The 21,421-nt window shown below is 40.5% G+C and overlaps 1 protein-coding gene across 1 annotated transcript in view; it reads right to left on the reverse strand.

The window, feature by feature from the left end:
• Nucleotides 1-855: 855 nt before the first annotated feature.
• Nucleotides 856-21,421, reverse strand: part of sntb2 (syntrophin, beta 2) — a 29,606-nt gene continuing 9,040 nt past the window's right edge. The window contains exons 2-7 of the mRNA XM_083917055.1: nt 11,361-11,583; nt 10,748-10,958; nt 7,654-7,796; nt 6,173-6,369; nt 4,998-5,188; nt 856-4,357 (exon numbers count right to left, since the gene is read on the reverse strand). Of these exons, the coding sequence (XP_083773181.1) occupies nt 4,265-4,357; nt 4,998-5,188; nt 6,173-6,369; nt 7,654-7,796; nt 10,748-10,958; nt 11,361-11,583 (1,058 nt within the window). The 3' untranslated portion in view covers nt 856-4,264. The remainder of the gene's footprint in view (nt 4,358-4,997; nt 5,189-6,172; nt 6,370-7,653; nt 7,797-10,747; nt 10,959-11,360; nt 11,584-21,421) is intronic.

Raw genomic sequence — 21,421 nt, forward strand, 5'->3', positions numbered from 1 at the left:
CGGCCATATTGGTGCTATAGCAGTAGTACTCCCATAACTTAAAAATACACATTGCATGCATAATATGCAAGAAAGGTATCTGTATAATACATTATAATATTAAGCAAAGTGTACTGTACTTTGTCCTAGTTGCCATTTGAAGATACATTATGTAAAACCTTCATAAAAAATGACCTAGAACACTGAGATAAAAGAATTGTAGCCTGCCCCCAACCTCCAACACTACACTTCCCAATGAAAGTTATGATGAGAATTCTTCAGAAGTCTTTTTTCATTAATAAAGGCCAGGGGAGGACCAAATATTTTTGCTTATATTGTAAACATAACCCAGAAGATCAATATCAACTTTCAGTTCTGTTACCTAAATTATTTCTTAATGGTTAATTTTGTTTTATTTATGATCGTTTTGCTAAGCCACTGAAGTTGTAATTGTTCCCATGCTATTAGCATTGATGGCTTGTGGCTACATCTAAAGTATTTGCTAATTCTATGCTAAAAACTCAGTCCTGTTACTAAAATATTTGGCATTTAGAAACCAATGCAAAAATACATTTAATGGCCTGAGATTGACCATTGACCAAACAGTTTTTGTAGTTAAACATCTGTTAATGGATTCAGGGCTGAAAAAAAACCCTGAAGTTTAATTTTGAGCAGTTACAATGTCCAAACCGATTCAGCGGAATGATCCAAATCAAAACCCTTGCACCTCAACAATACGTAAAATTATATAACTGACTACTTACACGTAAAACCTAAATCTCAATATTCACAACAAAGCACAAATCCACAGGTGTAATTTGTAACCGATTTATTGGTAGGTATTTACATTTGAGATTATTACATTGCTATAATACATTGTATAATCTTGGAAGAAGGTCTAAAATACTTTGCATATGACAGGTTGTTGCAGCAGCAATTTATCCTGTTGTGACTTTTCAGTTCAATGATTGTGTTGGACGCAAGCTGCCACAAATAGCTATAACCTTTGGTTCAAAACCCCCTTCTTTAAGCTTTGCATAGACAGGATAGCCAAAATCTCAGAAGACTAAGAGAACGGACATGAGCAAGAATCATCCGGAAGAGGAGGAGAGGTGTACATTCACAGATTTAAAGGGGTTGTGTAGGTTAGTGCAACCAGCTCAAAGAGGGACGGTCTGTAGCTTGTTGAAGGTTTACCAACTTAAGACAATCAAATCTGTGCAGTGGGTCAGAGAAACGTGGTTGACATGAAATGAAAAGTGTGGAGAATAAGAAGGATGGAGTGCAACACAGGAACAAGACATCAGGCCGAACTCAAACACACGATGTTTTAAGGGAAATCAAGTCTGCCTCCCCTTTACACTGCCTATTAACAGTAGCTGGAAAATAAGCTATACAGCTAAAGCAACTATAAAAGTACACATTTTAGCTTTCACAACAAAGACAAAATAAGTTGTTCAAACCATCACGAGGACATCAGAGTCCAAAACAGAATAAAAGTCATTCAGACTGATGCTTGTGTTCCTTATCGGAGGACAGAAGGATATCTTGTTCTCCAGTGTTGCACGGCCAGTGGACACAATGGTGCATTGTTTGAGGCCCAAAAGAACATAGAGGCTCTCTCCTGAAGGGAAGGGTTGCTTTAGCAACATGTAACACGAACCAACAGAAGTTTATTAAAATGCGTAAATTACAGGACATGTTGTACTCATTTACAAATCCCGTCCCAACACAGGCCATGGGCACAACTGAAGGGGAGAGTGTTAAAAGTTCAGTTAGCTTACTCTCACCAATTCAGCGGAGTATGAAACAAATAAACAAATGGCTGTTCTGATGGTATTGACTGTAGTCAGAAATCACAAGCTCTGTTATGGGATCATTTTAAAGTTAAGAGTTCATTCTTGAGCTTGGGAGCAGTAGTTTAACGGATAACCTTAACTCTAGGTCCATTTATTGGCTTTTTTACCAGAGCTTTCAACTGTATCTCACGGTCTTCATCACCAAGGAACAGGGTTTGCTCTGTTGTCATCACGTGACCTCACTCACACTGCATCGTTGAAACAGACATGACAACCAGAAACAGCCTTCAGCTGCCCATCAACACCAGGGCCCCAACTCAAACTGCCAAAAGTGAAAATTTGGACTGAAGTGAAAGATGAAATTAAAAATCCTCCAGTTTTAGTCCTACTTGCAATCTTAGCAGACATAAAAAATACTCAGGAGGTCTCTGAAGTTGGTTAAACATGGATCTTAGACGGCTGCCGTACAGGAACAGAGCTGAGCAAACACCTTTGAGACGCTACGCCTTGACCGCGTTTTTTTTTTCTATTTTTCTCAGGGGCGTAAACAGCAAGAGAGGGGCTGGTGTTTATTCTGTGCGAAACCAAAAGTTAATTTTTATCTGTTTTCTCTGATGTACCTCATCTGCCAGCAGCAGAATTTATTTCCTGCTCAACTTGGTTATTATTTGGTTCCCATTTCAGTCAATTTGCTAATATTTCATCCCTTTTAATACATTATATATATTTTATTAATTTTCTTATTGTAAGTGTTAATTTCACGTTAATTGCTACTGGAGATGTTAATGATTTCACACACAATAAAATTAACTCATAACACACTTAATCATTGAGCTGAAAGTTCTGTACCCACTCAGTATTCAGTGCATTAATATAGCAGTAATCAAATAGTGTCTGTGTAAAGATATAGTGGAGTAACGGCGTCCTGGGAAACTGAGACCATGAGATGCATTTCAAAGCTAAAAGAAAAAAGGAAGTCAGCGGACCTTTCGTGAAGATTACTTCCTAGGCTTTTTCTATTTCTGAGACTAAAATTGAAGGGAAAAAACACAATAAGGTAGAGGACTTAATGTGTATATGAATTTCTACTGCAGAGTTCATAGGAGGCGAGGCGTATTTGACCTTTAGCGTTTGAATTATTAAAATACATGTCTGTCATCTGTTATGTGGCCTGTTAAACAGTCCTCAGCCAGAGAAATGCTGCTGTAGGAACGGTAACAAGAGACCGGTAATCTCAAGCAAAGTGGAATGAGATGACAGCGGCACTGTGACGCAGACGACGTGGTAGTGTAGGCGAGGAGGGGGAGGTAACACACGCTCATGTCATATATATCGTCATCTGACTCAGAGTCCAATGTCAGGGAGTCATGCTATCAAGAGATACACGCTTTAAAAAAAAAAAAAATCAGAATCGCCATAAAAACAAAGTAACATGGTTTACATTAGATAAGTAATACTATTGCTTACACATGTTCTTATTGTGTGAAATAAAAAAAGGAAACGTTACAAAGAGTGTCTTCGACTACATGTGAAAAGGCACAGTCGGCACTCCTGATTACAACAGTAGTTTGGGATAATGTGCTAAAAGGTGAGTCTCTTAGACAGCAGGCACACTATCAAGCCAACACAAGCGTGTCACACACACACACACACACACACACACACACACACACACACACACACACACACACACACACACACACACACACACACACACACACACACACACACACACACACACACACACACACACACACACACACACACACACACACACACACACACACACACACACACACACACACACACACACACAATCTCTGCTTAGTTAACTGTATGCTGACTCTAAAGCAGCGCCTTTCACTCACATGTCGACACAAAGACGAACAAATACATTAAAAAGAGCCAAAGTACATGGGAAGGCTGTCATGGAATGATAGGCATAGAGTAAAAACAGGGAGCATTTACCAACCTGTGCTTGGCGGTGTATTAATTGTCTAAAAATCCTTCCTTTCCTTAATGTATTTCAGTAACACTTTGCTTGAAGTGCACTGCTAATGGAATCTCATAATTACATCATAGCATCTCAGCGTGTGTTTTTTTAACTTCATATCATATAATCATAATGAAATTAATACATTATCACGTGGAATGTTATGACACTATTAATAGCTATTTTTTGTAACTGTCTCCTAGTGACGCCCCTAATGACTTCAAGCAAAGTGTCACTTCCTTTACCCTGACCTTGCAATACGGACGACTGCGAGAGGCCGCGGAGGGGCTGGAAGAGAAGGCACAATTTTGAGACAATCAACAATACGACTCTTGGGTTAAACCTTCCCCGCAGCTTCAGCTGTAAATGGTGAAATTGGAGAAAAAAAAATTAAAATAGAAAATCAACCCCCAGTATCAGCATTTTGGGCATTTCCCCCCTCCTCGCTGTGCCTGGGCCCGTCCTCTCGTCCACGCTGCTGCCGTTGGTCGTTTCACGTCAGCAGGCCCATACGAGTGAGCTTGGCTGACAGGAAGGAGTGGAGGACAAACACCACCGGCTTTGGACCTGAGTGGAGGTCAAATACCTGGAGGATGGAGGGAGAAAGTGAGGGAGGAAAGGATGAAGGAGGAAAACAGGGAGATGGAAGAGGAAAAGAGAGCCATGAGGATGTAAGAAAGGATAAGACTTCTGTTCTGATATATATTCTGACTTGTACTCCACACTCTGAAAATACAAGGCACCGTTCGGTCACCCATAATTCATAGTGCCGTAGTTATTTGAAAAGAGAAAGACCTGCGAGTTTGGATGCTTTTTAAAAAAAGTTCTCCTTTTTTTAATTCCATGCTTTCTTCTTCCTACCCGGCCCCTACGTAACCCACACTGCAACTCAACCACCAACAACAGTTGCTAGAAATAAGCGATGTCAAGTGACATGTGCAGCCCTCTCTGTACATTTGTTGGAGTTCACCTTTAAAATGTCAAAATAGTTACTTTGGTGCCCCCCAGTGGTGTCATCAAAAAAGACCCCCGCCCAAAGAAACACTCGTGAACGAGCTTGTAGCAACAAACAGACTGAGCCTATTTTCACTTGACCTTTAATTTGATAATAAGAAGTTATAATGACACTGTGTCACATACCAAAACTGACTCAACTGTTCTCAGTGTAATACGTGACAGCATATCTAATATGACAGTATGTCTTTTATTCCATTGACTTAACTTACCATTTCTCCCTCTGGACCCCCAAAGTCAAGGTAGAGGTTGCGTATTCCGTCGTCGGCGGACATTTTGAGCTTCTCGTAGGGGTATCTGAACAGCACGGCTCCCACGGCTGAATCCACCGGCTCCCTCGTCACAGTGAAGCCCTTCTCATAGTGCAGCGTCAGCCGAACATCCTGTCTGTTCAGTGTGCAACCTGGAAGAGAGAGAGAGAGAGAGAGAGAGAGAGAGAGAGAGAGAGAGAGAGAGAGAGAGAGAGAGAGAGAGAGAGAGAGAGAGAGAGAGAGAGAGAGAGAGAGAGAGAGAGAGAGAGAGAGAGAGAGAGAGAGAGAGAGAGAGAGAGAGAGGAGGAGAAACGTCCCAGTGGGTGAGTGAAAGTATGTGTGAAGGGTGAACTGCACTTATACATATGGGGAAAAGACAAACATAAATAAGCTCCAAGATAATCTCCATGTGTTTTACTGTGATGTGGCCTGCATGAATGTTCCTGCACAACTGTAGGGGGACAGGGAAGAAGAAAAAGAGAAAAGAAAAGGCTGAGGCTTTTCAGTGCTGTTCCGGCCGCCAACTATTGTTCTGCACAGAGTGGAAACATTCCCCTCTGCTGGCTCCCACTTCTGCTTTCCCTACACAGAGCTGCTCTCTCTGACTGCTTGTGAGCCAGTTGCTGTCAGTAGCTTCCTGCCGCAGTCAAAGGCCTATATACATAAAAACGTTTTATCTGTGCTCACCTGGAAAGAAACCTCACGTGCAAGCCTTACATAGGGTTTAGTTTGAGGACAAATATATTATCTAACTTCTACTTGTTAGGATAATGCTGTACGCACACGCACACACACACACACCGTTTCAAACTAAGATCACACGTCTGACTGGGCTGACTGAAGTATATTGTATATAAACTAGGCTAAAGTGAAAAAACTCAAGTAAAGAACAAGTACCTAAATTGTACCTACAGTACAATAATACATTCTGTTGCTGGGAGACAGGTTCAAACTCCTGTTATACAACATTATATAAGTTGTTCATATACAGACGTTTCAGAACGACACCTGTTCACTGGAAGCTTATTTCAGCCTTAAGACTTCATAGGAAGATCACAGGGAATTTTGGTACTGACTTTAAACTCTTATTCCTACAGACTTAGCAGCGACAGTACCGCACACACACCAACACTCACCGATAGAGACCTCTTTGATGAGCTCGGCGGCAGCGTGTGCCCCCTGCACGAGGGCTCGCGTCCACGAAGACAGATCCCAGTGAGTCTCAACTCGGAAGATGTGGGACTCGATGCCCCGCCCAGTGCCCGTCCGAGTGGCGAACACAAGGTCTGAACCCTGGGCAGGAGAACCCCGAGCACTGCCAGAATGAACCAGTCTGGAGGGAGGGACAAAAAAAAATACAGAGACATTTAATATTATCGAAGACCACCCGCAAAGATAATCTGCACTGGCAAACTGAATAGCTCCTCTAAAAGTGTAATTCTGGTGTATTTGCATTCGATGGTTTATTTTTCAGCATGTTTATACATCAAATAAGCCAACGAGACAATATTTGTCATTGATCACCTGTTAACAGAGAAATCCTGGAGACTTGCTAGCAGCCAGACATGGCTAACACTGAGTAGCTTGGGTTGGAGCACTGGACTATCCACAATGGCTTTTTTTAACCACTAATAATGTTCAAAATAACACCAAACCTCTTCAGTAGCATGAGAAGAGTCCTTACACATAAAACAAAGCACCAACAACGTAGTTAGAGAACCCAGAGTTTATTAAGAACAGACTGTTGCTACTGAATGCACAGGAGTTCAGTTCAAGGAGGAAAGTATTCAACTGTATTATGTGTAGGGTCTCTTCTCATGCTACTGCAGAGATTTGGTGTTATTTTGAACAATATAAGTGGTTTAAAAAAGTTGTTTTTGGATCATTCAGCACTCCATCCCGAGCTACTTTAGCCCAGTCTACAGGATTTCTCGGTTATTGGTGAAAAAAAACCCTCTCAATGTATTATTTGATGTATATTAATGCTGAAAAATACAGTGTAATGCAAAAACACTGGAATTACACCTTAAGGTTTTTATTAAAGTTGGCGAAGGGTCCTTTACCCTGAAGTGACGGACCCACAACACTGACACGTCGCTTTCTGTAATAGGATGAACCCGGTGATGCCCCCCCCCCCTCACATTTGCATCTTAAAGCTCCTCTCCTCCTACACCAAACAGGTTAACGCTTATCAAGCAATTTGTTTTCACTTTGATTTTAATCTGAGCAACTGTAAACAGGAGCTTACCATAAATGACAGCTTGCTGAGGTTGACGGTAGATGGAAAGTACCAAACTAAAACAGTTCCTTCTGAAAGTCAGCAGATATGCTGTTGGGTATTTTGCAAAAATGGCCCATCCAATTGCATTTTTTAAACATAAATATCTGTACCATGAAGAAATGAGAAACCCATATAACATTCATGATGACAGTGAACTGTCCAAAGGCAAAGGTCAAATCTGTAAAGGAGTATCATTCGATCTATTTTCTTGTTGTGACTTTCATTTGTCCCATAGCATGATGTGAGCTGTCTCCTGATGGACGGAAAGCGGACGAGTCAGGTAAAATTTGAACATGCTGGCTCTAGCTGTGTGACCCTGTTTTCCGTTGTCTTTACCTCGTGGCTAGCAGCGGGTGTGTGAGCAGAGGCACGGACCAGGACTCTCTGCTCCATGGCACAGATTCAAACAGCAGGATGTCCTTCTCCGTCAGCGCCATGACCAAGGGCTTGTACTGCTGCCGTCCACCCTCCAGCTGGATCTAAAGAAAACAGTCAGGAGATGTCAGTACAGTCATACATCAAAACTATGTAAAATCTCCAAATGGCATGCATTCAGTCATTTACCGTAATTCTACCATTGAGGTTTAATGCAAAAGGAAGAAATATATCCAGTTTCACCGACACACTAGTCACTATTTATTTTATTATAAGGAAGCCTGTGTATATTAAAATATGTTAATGTATATACGTGTAAAATATTATAACATTACTGAACAGGGTACGGGTTAAATGATGTAGTCTGACAGGGTACAAGTAGTGATGCTGTTTGATGAGGTAGAGGTATAGCAAAGTACGGTGTCAGTCTTAGTGATTTAGATTGAACAGGTACAGGTAGAGTGATGCAGTTCGACAGGACAAAAAAATACAGGGTATGGGGTATAGTTTGAGGGAAGTAGTTTGATACTACGCAGTGTGTATAGTGATGTAGTTTGACAAGGAATAAACCACTAAGCGGGACCGGGACAGGTACAGGTACAGGTACAGGTAAAGGGACATAGTTTGACGGGGTATAAACTACTACAGGGGCACAGGCAGTACTCCCTGTAATTTAACGGTGTACTCAGTAGTCAAATTTTAACAAAGTGGATAATGATGTAGTTGAGAGCTCACCCTGACAGTCTGACCTGGATTTTGATAGCATTGTGGTAAAAATAGGGCGGTGTGTGCTTGTATGAGTCATGACTGTGTGAGTGTTGGTAGAGTTACAGTGAAAAGTAATGACGTCAAACCAGACAGTGCGTTTGTGAGTGCAACTGTGGTGAGTAGGTGGACTCTACAGGAAATAGAGTAACTTGCACCTGTGTTTCCTGTTTGAGCCTGGTCAAGATAAACACAGCCAGACATCCATACATTGAACACGACCTTGAATGAACACTGCATCAGTGAAAAGATACCATTCAGAGTAATTGTCTTGTTTTTGGATGTGAACTGAGAGTAGCCCCGGTTCACTTTTTCAGTGGACATGTTTATATTTAGGACTAAAGCTAATTCAAGAAAACATGCGGTTCCTGTGTGCTGCTGCAGAGCAGAAATGACAGCGTGTGTGTTTCAGTTCTGTGTGTGTGCAGTGATTTAAGAGTAATGAAACTGCAGCAAACTACACTGAAAAACCACTGACACCATTTCCTCTTTAGAGCAACAAGTGTTTCATCTATAAGTTTATTTAATCCCAAATGCACTGCACTCACTACACTACCAACGAGGCATGTGCTGATAAAAACACTTTATCATGTGATTATCTCTGCCAATTGATAAAGGATATATACAGTATACATTACCTTAGTATGTACTGAACCTTAACTTTAAGTTTAATGGTACTATAATTCAACCAAACATTCATTTAAAACATATCTAAAAGAAAACTAATTAAAAAAAAGTCATTTACACCATCTCAAACCTAGAAATGCCTTATTGACACTTTGTACCTTCTTTATTAAGTCCTTTCAGAGGCTGGAGCGGGCTCTGTTTGGAGGCTGAGTGGAAACTCCAGAAAGTCACTAGGTCGGTCGACAAAAAGTTCCAGCACATAACCCCCTATAGAACTACATTATCACACGGATTGAACTACATACAACATGTAAGTTTGTGTTAGTTTATGCTCGGCAAGAAAGCCAATAAGTGTATTTCTTGACAAACTGTCCCTTTAACTGTGGACACCATGGTCAGTGCCAGTTGAAAAGGAGAAGCCTGCTACCTGAATGTGTGGTTCATTTGTAACTGCTGCTAAAAACTAATAAAAAAAAATAGAGAAAGAGATAAAGTAAAGATGATCTTGAGATTGGGTCACAACAGCTGCGAATATAAAGCGGGGAAGGGGGGCCTTGCTCGGACCATAGCCATTTTCAAATTCTGCCTTCATTTTGATTTAAAACACAAGTTCTGTGACTGTATCTTGCATGATCGGCACAAAATCTTTCCACAGACAGACAAAACACTCAAAAACTTTCTGTGTGGTTTCTGCTACAGTGGGTAGGACCACATTTTCACACACACACACACACACACACACACACACACACACACACACACACACACACACACACACACACACACACACACACACACACACACACACACACACACACACACACACACACACACACACACACACACACACACACACACACACACACACACACACACACACACACACACACACACACACACACACACACCAGATAAGATTTGTGAACCTCAGAGTTTATTATTTTGCCAATCTGCAACCAGAACCAAAATGAAACCAATTACGGGAGCCCAACCATCATTTAGCTTTATCAGTGAAAAGCCTTTCGACTCATAAGATACGGTACAAAAGGCAGTTCTGCAGCAGTTGGGAGGCATGTTTCTTCCCTTTTATCAGAGCTAGTCTTCCCCTACTTCCACCGCACCACTGCTCAGAGATTTCATTAACATCAATTTACTGGAATCTTCAAAATTAATTAGTGTCATTGACTTTCTAATTTGGTTCTTTGAACAAAAAGTTCAAGTCTATTCATACAGTTATTTGCTGTATTATTTCCTTCAGCAAGGATGTTGTGTTTCCAGTTAAGTTTGTCTGTTTGTCAGCAGGATTACAGAACAACTAACGGCCCAATTTTAATAAAACTTGGTAAAAGGGTGTTAGCAGGTGCCAGAAAAGAACCCATTACATTTTGGAGCGGATTCAAATCACGAGGCGGACACGCAAATTATTTTTCCCTTTCAATGACATTGCAAGACGGGGCATGGCCTTGTGAGTGCCCTTTTCTATTTATTATCATGTTTATGGGTGTTATTCCATTTGTGTTATTATTGTCTTTATCCTGCTCGGAGATGATGTATAGAATCAAATGTTCAAAGATTAGCAATAACCCTAAGCAACTGAAAATAATTATAATCTCTTAAACATACTGTATCAAGCAGCTGTTAAAGTAAACAAAGCTGAATATACCTGTTCAGCCAGCCAGCCGATGTGTTTGAGATGGGGGTGTGTGGAGGCTGAAGACGAGGCCCCCAGGTAAGCGTTGATGTGAGCCAGGGTATGTGGCAGCAAAGCAGCAATGTTGGTGTGGACGGCAGTGAACCAGGAGTTTGCGCTGGGGCCGTCTTTACAGCGCAGCACCACCGTGTGCTGGCCGTCTGGGGAATGGAGCTCCAAAAGTCTGAATGGGACAAGGGAAATGTATGAACTGTATCATGGGAAAGAACAAACCACAATCAAAGTGATATTTCTTTTTGGGATATTTCTTAGTTTTTACATTTTTGAAATATATTTGAAACATGCTATTTAATATGTGGCTGTTTGATGTAATCTCCTTGGAGATTCGTCCATGTTGTAGAAACGTTAAATGGTCTGCGGAAAATAGTGACAGCATATGAAAAAATATAAATAAACTGCAGTGACTTAAGGTAAAACTAACCAACAAGGACATGGCAGAGGATCATTATCTCACAAAGAACACACAAGTTGCACACAGGAAAAAACACACACACACATACACATACACACACACACACGCACACCTAAACACCCACAAAAAGCACTGAAGAGTTTCCCACCCTACCTGTTCTCCAGATCTGGCATGGTGAGATTCCTGCTGATGAAGCACATCTTCAGGCTTATGACTTTTCTGTCTTTGGAGGAGGAGGAGGAGCTGCTGTGTTTGGGGGACCCGGAGTCCTCGCTGCCACTGTAGCTGGGCGACTGAGGGCGGACGCCATCCCACGGTAGGTCAGCCACCAGGGATGGTTTCTTGAAGAGTGGAGAAACTTCGCGGATGTACTTCACTGTGGAGGAACGCAGAAGGGGAAATATATCAACCAATGATCATCCAGTACGAGGTGGCATGATTGAGTGGCACTTATTTTAGTTTCGGACACTTCACATTTGCACATAATTTACATTTGATGTTAGTAGCTTCTATTTGAAAACAGTAAAAAAATAATTTGCCACTAGGGGTATTATCACCTTATAGAGTGAATATAATGGATAATAAGTTAGAAAGACATTGCTAAACATAATTTAGCTCTGTTTTGGTCTTCTCCAGAGGAAACCTCATTCCTCTTAAATGCTCCACTACATTTACAAGCTAGCTGCTAACTTTGTTGCTTTATTGTGCTGAGCGGGTAGAATACAGTGGTCATTTTACAAATTGACGTTATTATTAATCAATAATATATTTTATTAAGGAAAAATGCCTTCTCTGGTTCCAGATTATAAATTGAAGAGATTTGTTGCTTTTTCCTTTTCCCTTTCATCTCATTGTAAGGTGAATACATTTGTGTTTTGTCTGTTTTTGTCTCTTTTTTATTGACCATTTCATAGAGCAAACAATTGCCTGACTACTAATGAAAATAATCATTATTTGCAGCTCTAAAACCAGCCAAATGTTCAACCTGATCATATTCAAAATTTTGTAAAGCTGCAAAACAGCGAGTGACAGTGCAACAGGTTTCTAATAAGCATTAACTCACTGAATCTCTGAATCACAGCTCCAATAGCATCATCATTATTTCCATACTACAGTATGTCTTTAAATAAGTACAACAATCAAACATTTTCCAAATATGTGAGATCTACAGATACTTCTTAGCATAACAGAATAAACAAGTGTGTTTGCGGTAGTTTGTTGGGGACAGATGTTAAATATGAACAGATCTCGGGGAAGTATGTGTTGATAGTTTGACCATCTGTGGGATTCCTCTCAATAACACCCAGTCACTCAGGATATATGGTGCGGCCAGCCATAAACCAGGCCATAAGGAAACACTCTGGGAAGTTTCTGAAAGAAGCCATTTAATCATGGTTTGAAATACACTTTGGGGCCCTGTTAGGGTGAGACTTTTTTAAACATAGTTGGAGGAGAACGCTGTGGTTTGATTCCGTCAACTATCAGCTTGTAAATTCATGTGGGATGGAACAAAGATCGAGCCTCGTGTTTGTCCAACTTAAAGTTTAATCATACCTCATTATTCAGACGCTAAGTTATTCGGATGGAAAGGACAGCGATTATATTACGGCCGAGAACTTGGAATGTAAACAGTTCCTGCTATCTTCCAGCATGTCTTAAAAGGAAATAGTGGCCCTGTGTGAATTATCTTAGAAAAATAAGAGTTGACTTGGCCGTACAGCTGTGAGCTTGGCAGGTCAGCTGTTTGTAAAACAATGACTTTTGTGATGGATTCACTTTCCACATATGGTCCTGCGTCCTGGTACACCTCCCTGCCATCACTTGCGCTCTTTTATCCTTACTTGCACATGCCCATTTCCTCCAATGCATGTCCTCATAGTCTGCTTGTGTAGGTATGTGTTGGTAATTGTTCGTGTGAATATGAGAAATAAAAGAGACAAAAACGAAGCGTCTGAATAAGCGTGTGCGTGTGAGTGTGTGTGTGTGTGTGTGTGTGTGTGTGTGTGTGTGTGTGTGTGTGTGTTGGACCACTGGGTCGTCCCGCTCTTTGTGAAACCTGAGACAAGACTCTCAAGAGGTGAGGTCATTCTTGAATGTAGACTGACATATTAGGTTTGTGAAGGTGTGTGCAAGTACAGTACGTGTGTCCATGAGAGCTACAGAGAGAGAAGATCTCCAGCAATGTGCTTGTTTCGGACTCTAAAATGAGCTTATGAGCTGCATAATCCATGAGTGGTTGCATGCTTGTGTGTACAATACACTATGTATGACTCAAAGTAAAGGGCGGGGCTGGTAGTCATGCTGATGCAATAAGCCAAGAAATTGAAGCTTCATTTCACTGTCCCTTATAACCACACCGCTCATAACAACAAGGTCTGAGATCATTTCTGCAAACGTAAGTGGTTTGGTGTAAGTAATGAGTGTGAGAGCAATCCTGAATGCCCATATTTATGTCTGAGGGTCATATGAAAGAGGATGTCTCTTCTGCAAGACCCTACTTTCAGCCTAATAATCAGATTTGCTGCAGAGATGTTCAGTTGAGATATTTTCCGTCCGCAGAGCAGACCCAGGGCTCTATGTGGTTGTACAAGTTTATATCTTCAAATACTAAACAAAGAGCTCACTGAGCATCACAGTACAGTGGTTATCGGAGTTCAAGTCATCTGTCAAGTCATCACTACTTTCATGTCTAGGGGACCATGCTTTATAAAAATGTGATGTAGTTTACAGGAAATTAAGGAATATGTCAATCATAGCAAATGCCGGTTGGAATTGAACACTACTGTCAAAAACCTTGGCACATAAAATAAAGGGTGGTTCATATTACTTTCTGCCCCAAAGAGCAACATCTGAACATTTACGTAAACACACAATTACATATATTCTTAGTTTTGTAGTTCAGTTTTAGATTGAAGCTTTGGAATTTAGATGATGCTCTGAGGGAAATGAATAAAAGTTCTTTGGACCGAGTGGTGTCATGTAATTTGCTGACGTTTTTTGGCAGGCCAGTGTGGCCCTTTCAGTATCGACATAGTGTTATAGTGTATAGTGAGTTTGACATAGTGGGCATAAAACCAGTTGCAGATGATAAGAAGACACTCAGACATGCCTGAACCTGAGTGTAACAACTGAGAAAGAAGTTCACTTCAGTGTCAGAATAAAGTAAAGGACCCAGAGTGGAGCCCTGGGGGACTCCAGTGAGGTAAAGTTAACTCTACGCTTAGCTTAATAAGTTCAAATATGGCAAAGGTGGGTAGGACGATATATGAAATTAAATGTGGGCTTTTGGCTTGACAACTCCCTGTATAAAAGTGAGAGAAAATAGACTCGTAACAAAACCTTTAAATGTGTTAGTTCTCCTCTTCATATATCTAATATTTGTGACTGGTGATGAGCTCAATCATTATCCTACAATACCTGTAAGAAGACAAACACTATCTATATAATTATCAAAAACTCTAACACTCTCCTTGAACATTATGTCTAGAAAGGTTGAGTTGTACCCGTAAGACAAAACACATCCATGCTGTATCACCTACACTCTTTTTAGATTTCTATTTAATGTCAATCCTAATGGATCTTTGGCTACCCTATTTTAACTTTAGCAGGACTGATTTGAGAAACATACAGTAGGGCTGTTGTATGTGCATATGTGTTAATGTATCAGCGGGACAGGGAAAGAGGATATGGGAACAATTAATTTCCTAGCACTGACTGTTTCACAATGATGGTTTTTCTCTTTGGGGAACTTGAAAACAAAGATTTATCAGCAGGTTATCATCATTTCGAGTAAGCACTGACAAACGTCATATGGCGGGTCGGTTAGTTTTCAGGATTCCTAAATATTAAACTTTTAATGTTATAAGCCGTAAGATTTGAGATACGTTGTTTCTAGCGGCCTCTTAAGTGGTAAGATGTAATTGCAGGCGAGCCTGTTCTTTCAGAGCCTTCCATCTTGTCACGTTCATGGTCACTATGCTTCAGGGTTATTTGCTCTATTGCACTTTTTCCTTGGACTGGAAGTTGAACGGTCTTCTTTCTCTGTCTGTTGATCCTCCATTGTGAGTCAGCAGTAATGAAATGGACCTGCGCCGGTCAGAGACAATAGAGAAAGCCTTGTATCATGCCTTACTCAGGCATTCTATAAATATCGAACTGGAGACATGCGTACTCTGTCGTGTGTGGGCAAAGCAGCAAATACAAGTGCTTTAATTAGTGGGTCATATGATCAATCACCCATGTGTTAACCCACTCACTCTTTGATAGAAAAACAATTAACTTGTTGAAAATCTATGGAATATAACTTTAATTGGATTTGAAGAGTCTGTTGGTTGGAACCTATGACCTTGAGCTTATAATGTCCCTCCAATCAACAATAGATAGGGAAGCTGGTAGTAACCATGTGACGCCGTATTTAAGGTGTGCTAATCATGTTCTCTTGACAAAATTTACCAGGAGTGGAGTGATTACGCAACGTTAAATGCCCTGTAAGTATCTAAAGTCTATTCTATTATAAACCAACATCAAGTGATGAATGCACATTACATCACTGAATTGTCTGATCTATTTTGGGCTGAGGACAGGACACCTGACGGATTTCCTTGTGTCTGATTGGGTGATGACAAGCAGACAAACATGTTCCCTGATAAAAGTTGGCCAGATTTCAACCTGATGCATTGTTTTCAATGGCAGGCTGATAAATGCCATTTTGAGATAATCTGTATGGAGCAATGCTGTTCTCGAGAACCACAGATCATCTGATCAACTGCACACTCGACGACACTGTGCTTCCCTGGCTCCTCAGTAATACACCTGCCAAGTGTGCAGTCGATTGGATGAACGGTTCTTGGGATATGTGTGTGTATGACAGTCATACATACATACACTGACGGACAGAGACGCCTTCCTTTAGACAGATGACTAATGACTGCTACCATGCCAATGGCTGAATGGCATCAAATTTCTCACATCCACTCAGACATCATATCTACTCGTGTGCACCAGAGATGACATTTTTGTTATATTCGTGAAGTATCATGTGAACGGTTCTTGATATATTCAGGGACACACAGACAAAGATTCCTTGCTTGTCATATCTTTCAGATTTCATTGTCAGATAACTGCACAACCAACATTTTCTTGAATTTGGTTGAAATCCCTCTGCTTCAGTGAAGCTTATGAATGCTCTGTTGTGTAATATTGTTGGCAGTGTGGCCCACTATACATCTGCTCCTATTCAGTTTTTTGTTTGGTCTAAATGAAAGGGCTGTGAGCAGTTGCAGTCTTTGATGTAGCCGCAGAAATCAAATCCATCATCATGGGATGTGGCCTCTTTTAACAGCTGAGATGCTAGATGCTTCTACCTGCTCCATTGTTACCTTGAGATTTCATTTTTGCCCAGCTCTACCTCCCCCTTGAAAACAATTACAGGAATCTATGAAATACCAGCAGATCGTCATGGCTTGTTTACAGTGGCATTGGTGCTATTGCATGTTACATATTTCCACAGTTTTCTGCCAGAACTAATAACCTCCTCTTCACAGTCCGTCTAGCTCAGATAAAATGTTTTTTTCTCTTGCCATCATTACAAACCGATTCAGTGCTTTCTGTTTGTCCATCTTTTTCTCCTTTGGCGCTGTTAAATTAACTCATTAGTTCTGTCAGGCCTTTCATTCAGCTCCACTTGTGCTTCTAATTAGGTCTGTACACGGAGGACTACCAACTCATTGTGTGTGTGTGTGTGGGTGTGTGTGTGTTTTGCCCCTGTGTATGCATCTACTTAATGTGTGTAAGGGAGATTCCCCAGAGATGCCAACCGACATCCCATGAGGTCAGCTCATCTGCCTCCCTTCGTGCCTCTGCAGAAACAGAGGGAGAGGGGAAAGGGAAGGGAGGAGGATGGTGAGAAAAAAAAAAAAAAACAACATGGAGAAGAGGAGTGCAAAGGGCAGAAGAGTCTGACTCGACACATATTTGGTTGTGGCGTTAGTTGCGGCGCAAAACTATCTGTAAAACGACCCGCCTTCAAACCGCCTTCCACTCTTCTTTCTCACCACACGCACAGACACACAAAAGTAATCATCTTACGGTATGGACGAAATAACGGAATAATAGCTTACAGAGCAGCAAGTGAGGCAGTCAGACCCCAGCCTCTAGATTTTTCCCCCAAAACTGCCCAGAAATTCCCCTGTGGTTTGGCCTGCTACTCTCTCCTCACTCTCTCATTCCTCTCTTACAGTCCTCCCTCCCTTCTTCTCTGTCTACAGTCCTCCGGATCTCCCCTCTGTCTCTTTCTCGTTATCATCCTCTCCTTCCTGTTCTTCATCCCTCTCTTTTTCCTCTGTTCCCTTTCCCCCCATCTTGCCTTTGTTCATTCCTTCTTAATCTTGTTTGCTCCTTCTTTCTTTCTCCCTCTCTTTCTCCACCCTCCCTCGAAGTCCGTTTGTGCCAGAAACCTAATGAGAACAGTGTGTGTGTGTGTGTGTGTGTGTGTGTGTGTGTGTGTAGATGGCCTCGTGGGGTCCCTCCTCTAGTATACACACGTGCAGATACATTCACAATAGCATTATCAACATGTCTACGGCAGGGTATAGATTTTACATTATTTACTGGCTGATATTGTAATATAATTTGTGTTTTAATACACACAGGTTCAGATCTAACAGGGAGTTCACTTCTCAGTTTAATAAGCATACTGCTTTAAGTTTGCAACAGAGCTGAGTTGAACAAAAGAAAATTAGTCTGCAATTTTTTTTATTTTATTTTTTAAATAAAAATGATAAACATACTCTGTTTCCAATGTCTCAAACGTGAATATTTGATGGCTTTCTTAGTTTTCTATTAGGGAAATGTTTGCCTTGTTGACTGCAGTCAGCCCATTGACAACAAGCTAGTAGCCACTGATTGCAGTGCACTTTTTGTGCCGGCTAAATTTTGTGTTAAAAGGTTAAAACGGTTTTTGAAGCAGTTTACCTTTTTTTTTTTAATAATCTTTTTCATGTGAAAGAAGGCTATATGAAAGGTTGTTTGTATGACTGAATTTATTCTCCTTTAAATAACTATAAAACAGTTCAGTTGTTTTTTTAAATCAAGGTTTCTTTGTTTTCCTGGTACAAAAGGGGGAATAGACGACAACAAAAAAAACATCTTTATCCGCAATATTGTTATTATAAACATTGGTATCATCCCAGAGTTTCACAGTAGGTGCATCCATACTTTTTCTTTGATAGGAAACTGAATATCTCTTTGGTTCAGACTGTTGGTTGGACATTTTATAGACCAAACAATCAATGAAGTGAGAAAATAATCAACAAATGAATCAATATTGAAAATAATCATTAGCTGCAGCCCTGGATAGCAACAACAAATTCATATATTTTCTTTTTTTCGTTTTTTGGTATTAATGACAGAAAAGTTGACCAGTAAAAATCAACATAACAATATTATTTGATTATTAATTATCTTTATTTTGACTCACGGGCCCTTTTTCCCAGCAGACATTTTGACTCGTCATAGCAGCAGAAGCACAGGTGTTACCAATAACATTAATGATGGCTCCTATACAAGTGTCCCAGTAAGCTGTGACAGTGAGACATTGACACAACACAAACAAAACCAGGACCCTGAAGGGGTTAGTGTCCTCTCCCCGAAAAGCTCGTCGATGGTCAGATTGGTTCAGAAACCCCCCACGCCTTTCTGATTAGTGGGGCTGTGTCTGACCATTTCTGTAACAATCTGACATTCACACCAACTTCACACACATTGGCCAGCTGTGTGGAGCCAGAGTTTGAACCCCTCTTGCTCTCTTCTGATCTTCTGATTTACGACTCAAATATTCCTGTCACTTTTCACGTGAACGACCAAGGGAAACAATATGAAAGTCTTCTGGGAGAGACTGTCTGAAAATGTGTTCCTTTAGGCCGTATTTAGAATGATGTCGCGTCTCCCCCCTCTTTTTGACAGCCGGCTGTAGCAACTATAAACATTTGATTCAACTCACGGTTGGACAGCATGTCAATATAAATTGTTCTGATCGAGTACACCCTGAAACTGAAGCAGTATTATTTACAACTTAGCTTTTCCATTACATGTTGAAATATCTTCAGTCAAAAAGGTCTGTGTATAACAACTGTCCTATCCCTATTGTTATGTTATTCCTATTGTTATATTGGTGCTAACGTAATGCATTACTGATAACAAACCGGTACTATTTTGCATCCTCAGTTTTGGGAACATAAACATGTTTTAAAAGCATCGCAAACCCCCAAATGTGTTTCTATTGTTTTGGTTTATTGGAAAATGACTTGAGGTCATTGACCCAGAGGACATACAGTATAAGACTGATGGAAGTAGACCATTTGTGTGGACCTGCAGGACCTTTAACCCTTTGTTTCATGTATCCTAACTATTCAGTCTCAGTGAGGAGAGACACTTTGCGCTAAAAACACCTAAAGTGCTGCTGTTGCTTGAAAAACAAGATTTCAACATCATTATTTTATCCATGCTAGAGATGACGCCACAACAGAGCCAAACTGCTCCGCATCTATCTACAGATATCATAGAAAAAAACATTAGAGGAGGGCTCGCTTCTACAGTGGTATCTAACTCTTTCATTTCTCAGGCTGCATGTCAGCGAGCAGAACTGCTTTACGGTAATGTTGGATTTACGGTATTTTTACATCAATGTGATGAAGTTACTTGATTAGTCGGCTATTTAACTGCATTAGTCGAAAACAAATATTCCATGAGGTTATTTTACAAACTACCTTTTTACTAATTATTTTCCATAAAACTTATATAAACAATGTCACAGGCATTGTGGTGACCTACAGTAGTTAAGATGTGTACCATGTAATGGCATTGTTCCCGGTTTGGTTCAGGCACGCCATGCTTCTCTCTCACTCCATAGTTTTTGTCTGTATCTCGACTGTAAGACTAACAAAGAAAGAACATCTACTTTATTACAATACACTATACAGGTCACCATAACATCCAGTCTACATTTTTAATGATATCTAAATTCTAATGTAGGTATACTTTAGACTAAATATAAACTTCTATATTTTGAAATCCTCAATGTGAATCGATTCAGGTAAGAATCATCATCATCTCCAAAAATTGGTTGCTGGTGATGATGACCTGCCATACTCAGATATCAATGCACAAAATCCACATACACAAGACTGCATGGCAATATAATCAGACGCTGTTAGGGACACACTATCTCTGTCACAGACACACAGATCATAACAAGAGAAAGTATTCCCTTGATCCCTCACACACACCTGCCCCCTCCTTTATACTGTCCTCTAACTTGGATCAGATGGAAAATAACTGTGGAAATCATGCAACACACTATATGATTTATGAAGTTACATAAGTCTGTTTCCAAAGGCCAGTGAATTCAGTGTATGGTCTAGAAAGGTATTTAAATATGTGTGCCAACTTTGTACAAAGGATAAAGCAGATTATGGACAAAAATAATCACATCATCATTCTCCAGTGACTGGTTAAGATTACAAATGTCTACCCATCATGTTGGCGGTGAGGGCACTGACGCTAGTGCTGGTTTATCCACAGAAGGTCCTCCCCAAGCTGGACGCTTTCTGCTGGGATGGATTATTTTTATAAGCCAGGAGAGTCAATTAGACCAAAAAAAAGATTCACCCTTTTACCTGACAGGAGGCTGGGACTGATGTAAACAGACTTTATAGACAAAGTCAACGGGCCAATAACAGTCTAGACTAGAGGCGGTTTGAAGGGGTGATGTGAGCGAGACGCAGCAGAAGAAACTTGGAGAGGGCAAGTTCAACTAAGCTACTTCTTCTCTTAATTTACAATTTATAGGTGAATATTAGGGCCGCAAATAATGGCTATTTTAATCAATCCGTTCATTATTTAGTCTATGAAATCTAAAAACAATTTAATCTTATCACTTGGACAGATATATTTCTAACATTATCATTATTTTACATTTTAACAATACAGTTAAATTGCACATTTTCATAACAGCAGAGGGTGTTGTCACTCATTTCTGGCCACTTTCCAGCTAGCAGTTAGTCCCTAACTCTGTCTGTCCACTGTTTGGTGCTGGGAAAATAGTGTATAGTGAAGTTATCATGGATTTTTCCACTAAAAACAGCTTCCTGCTGCATCTGGAAACAAGGCGGATGAGAGTGAACCAAAACAGTAAAGTTGTGCGCCATAAAACCACA

Source organism: Echiichthys vipera, assembly GCF_963691815.1.
Source record: "Echiichthys vipera genome assembly, chromosome: 7".
Taxonomy (NCBI): domain Eukaryota; kingdom Metazoa; phylum Chordata; class Actinopteri; order Perciformes; family Trachinidae; genus Echiichthys; species Echiichthys vipera.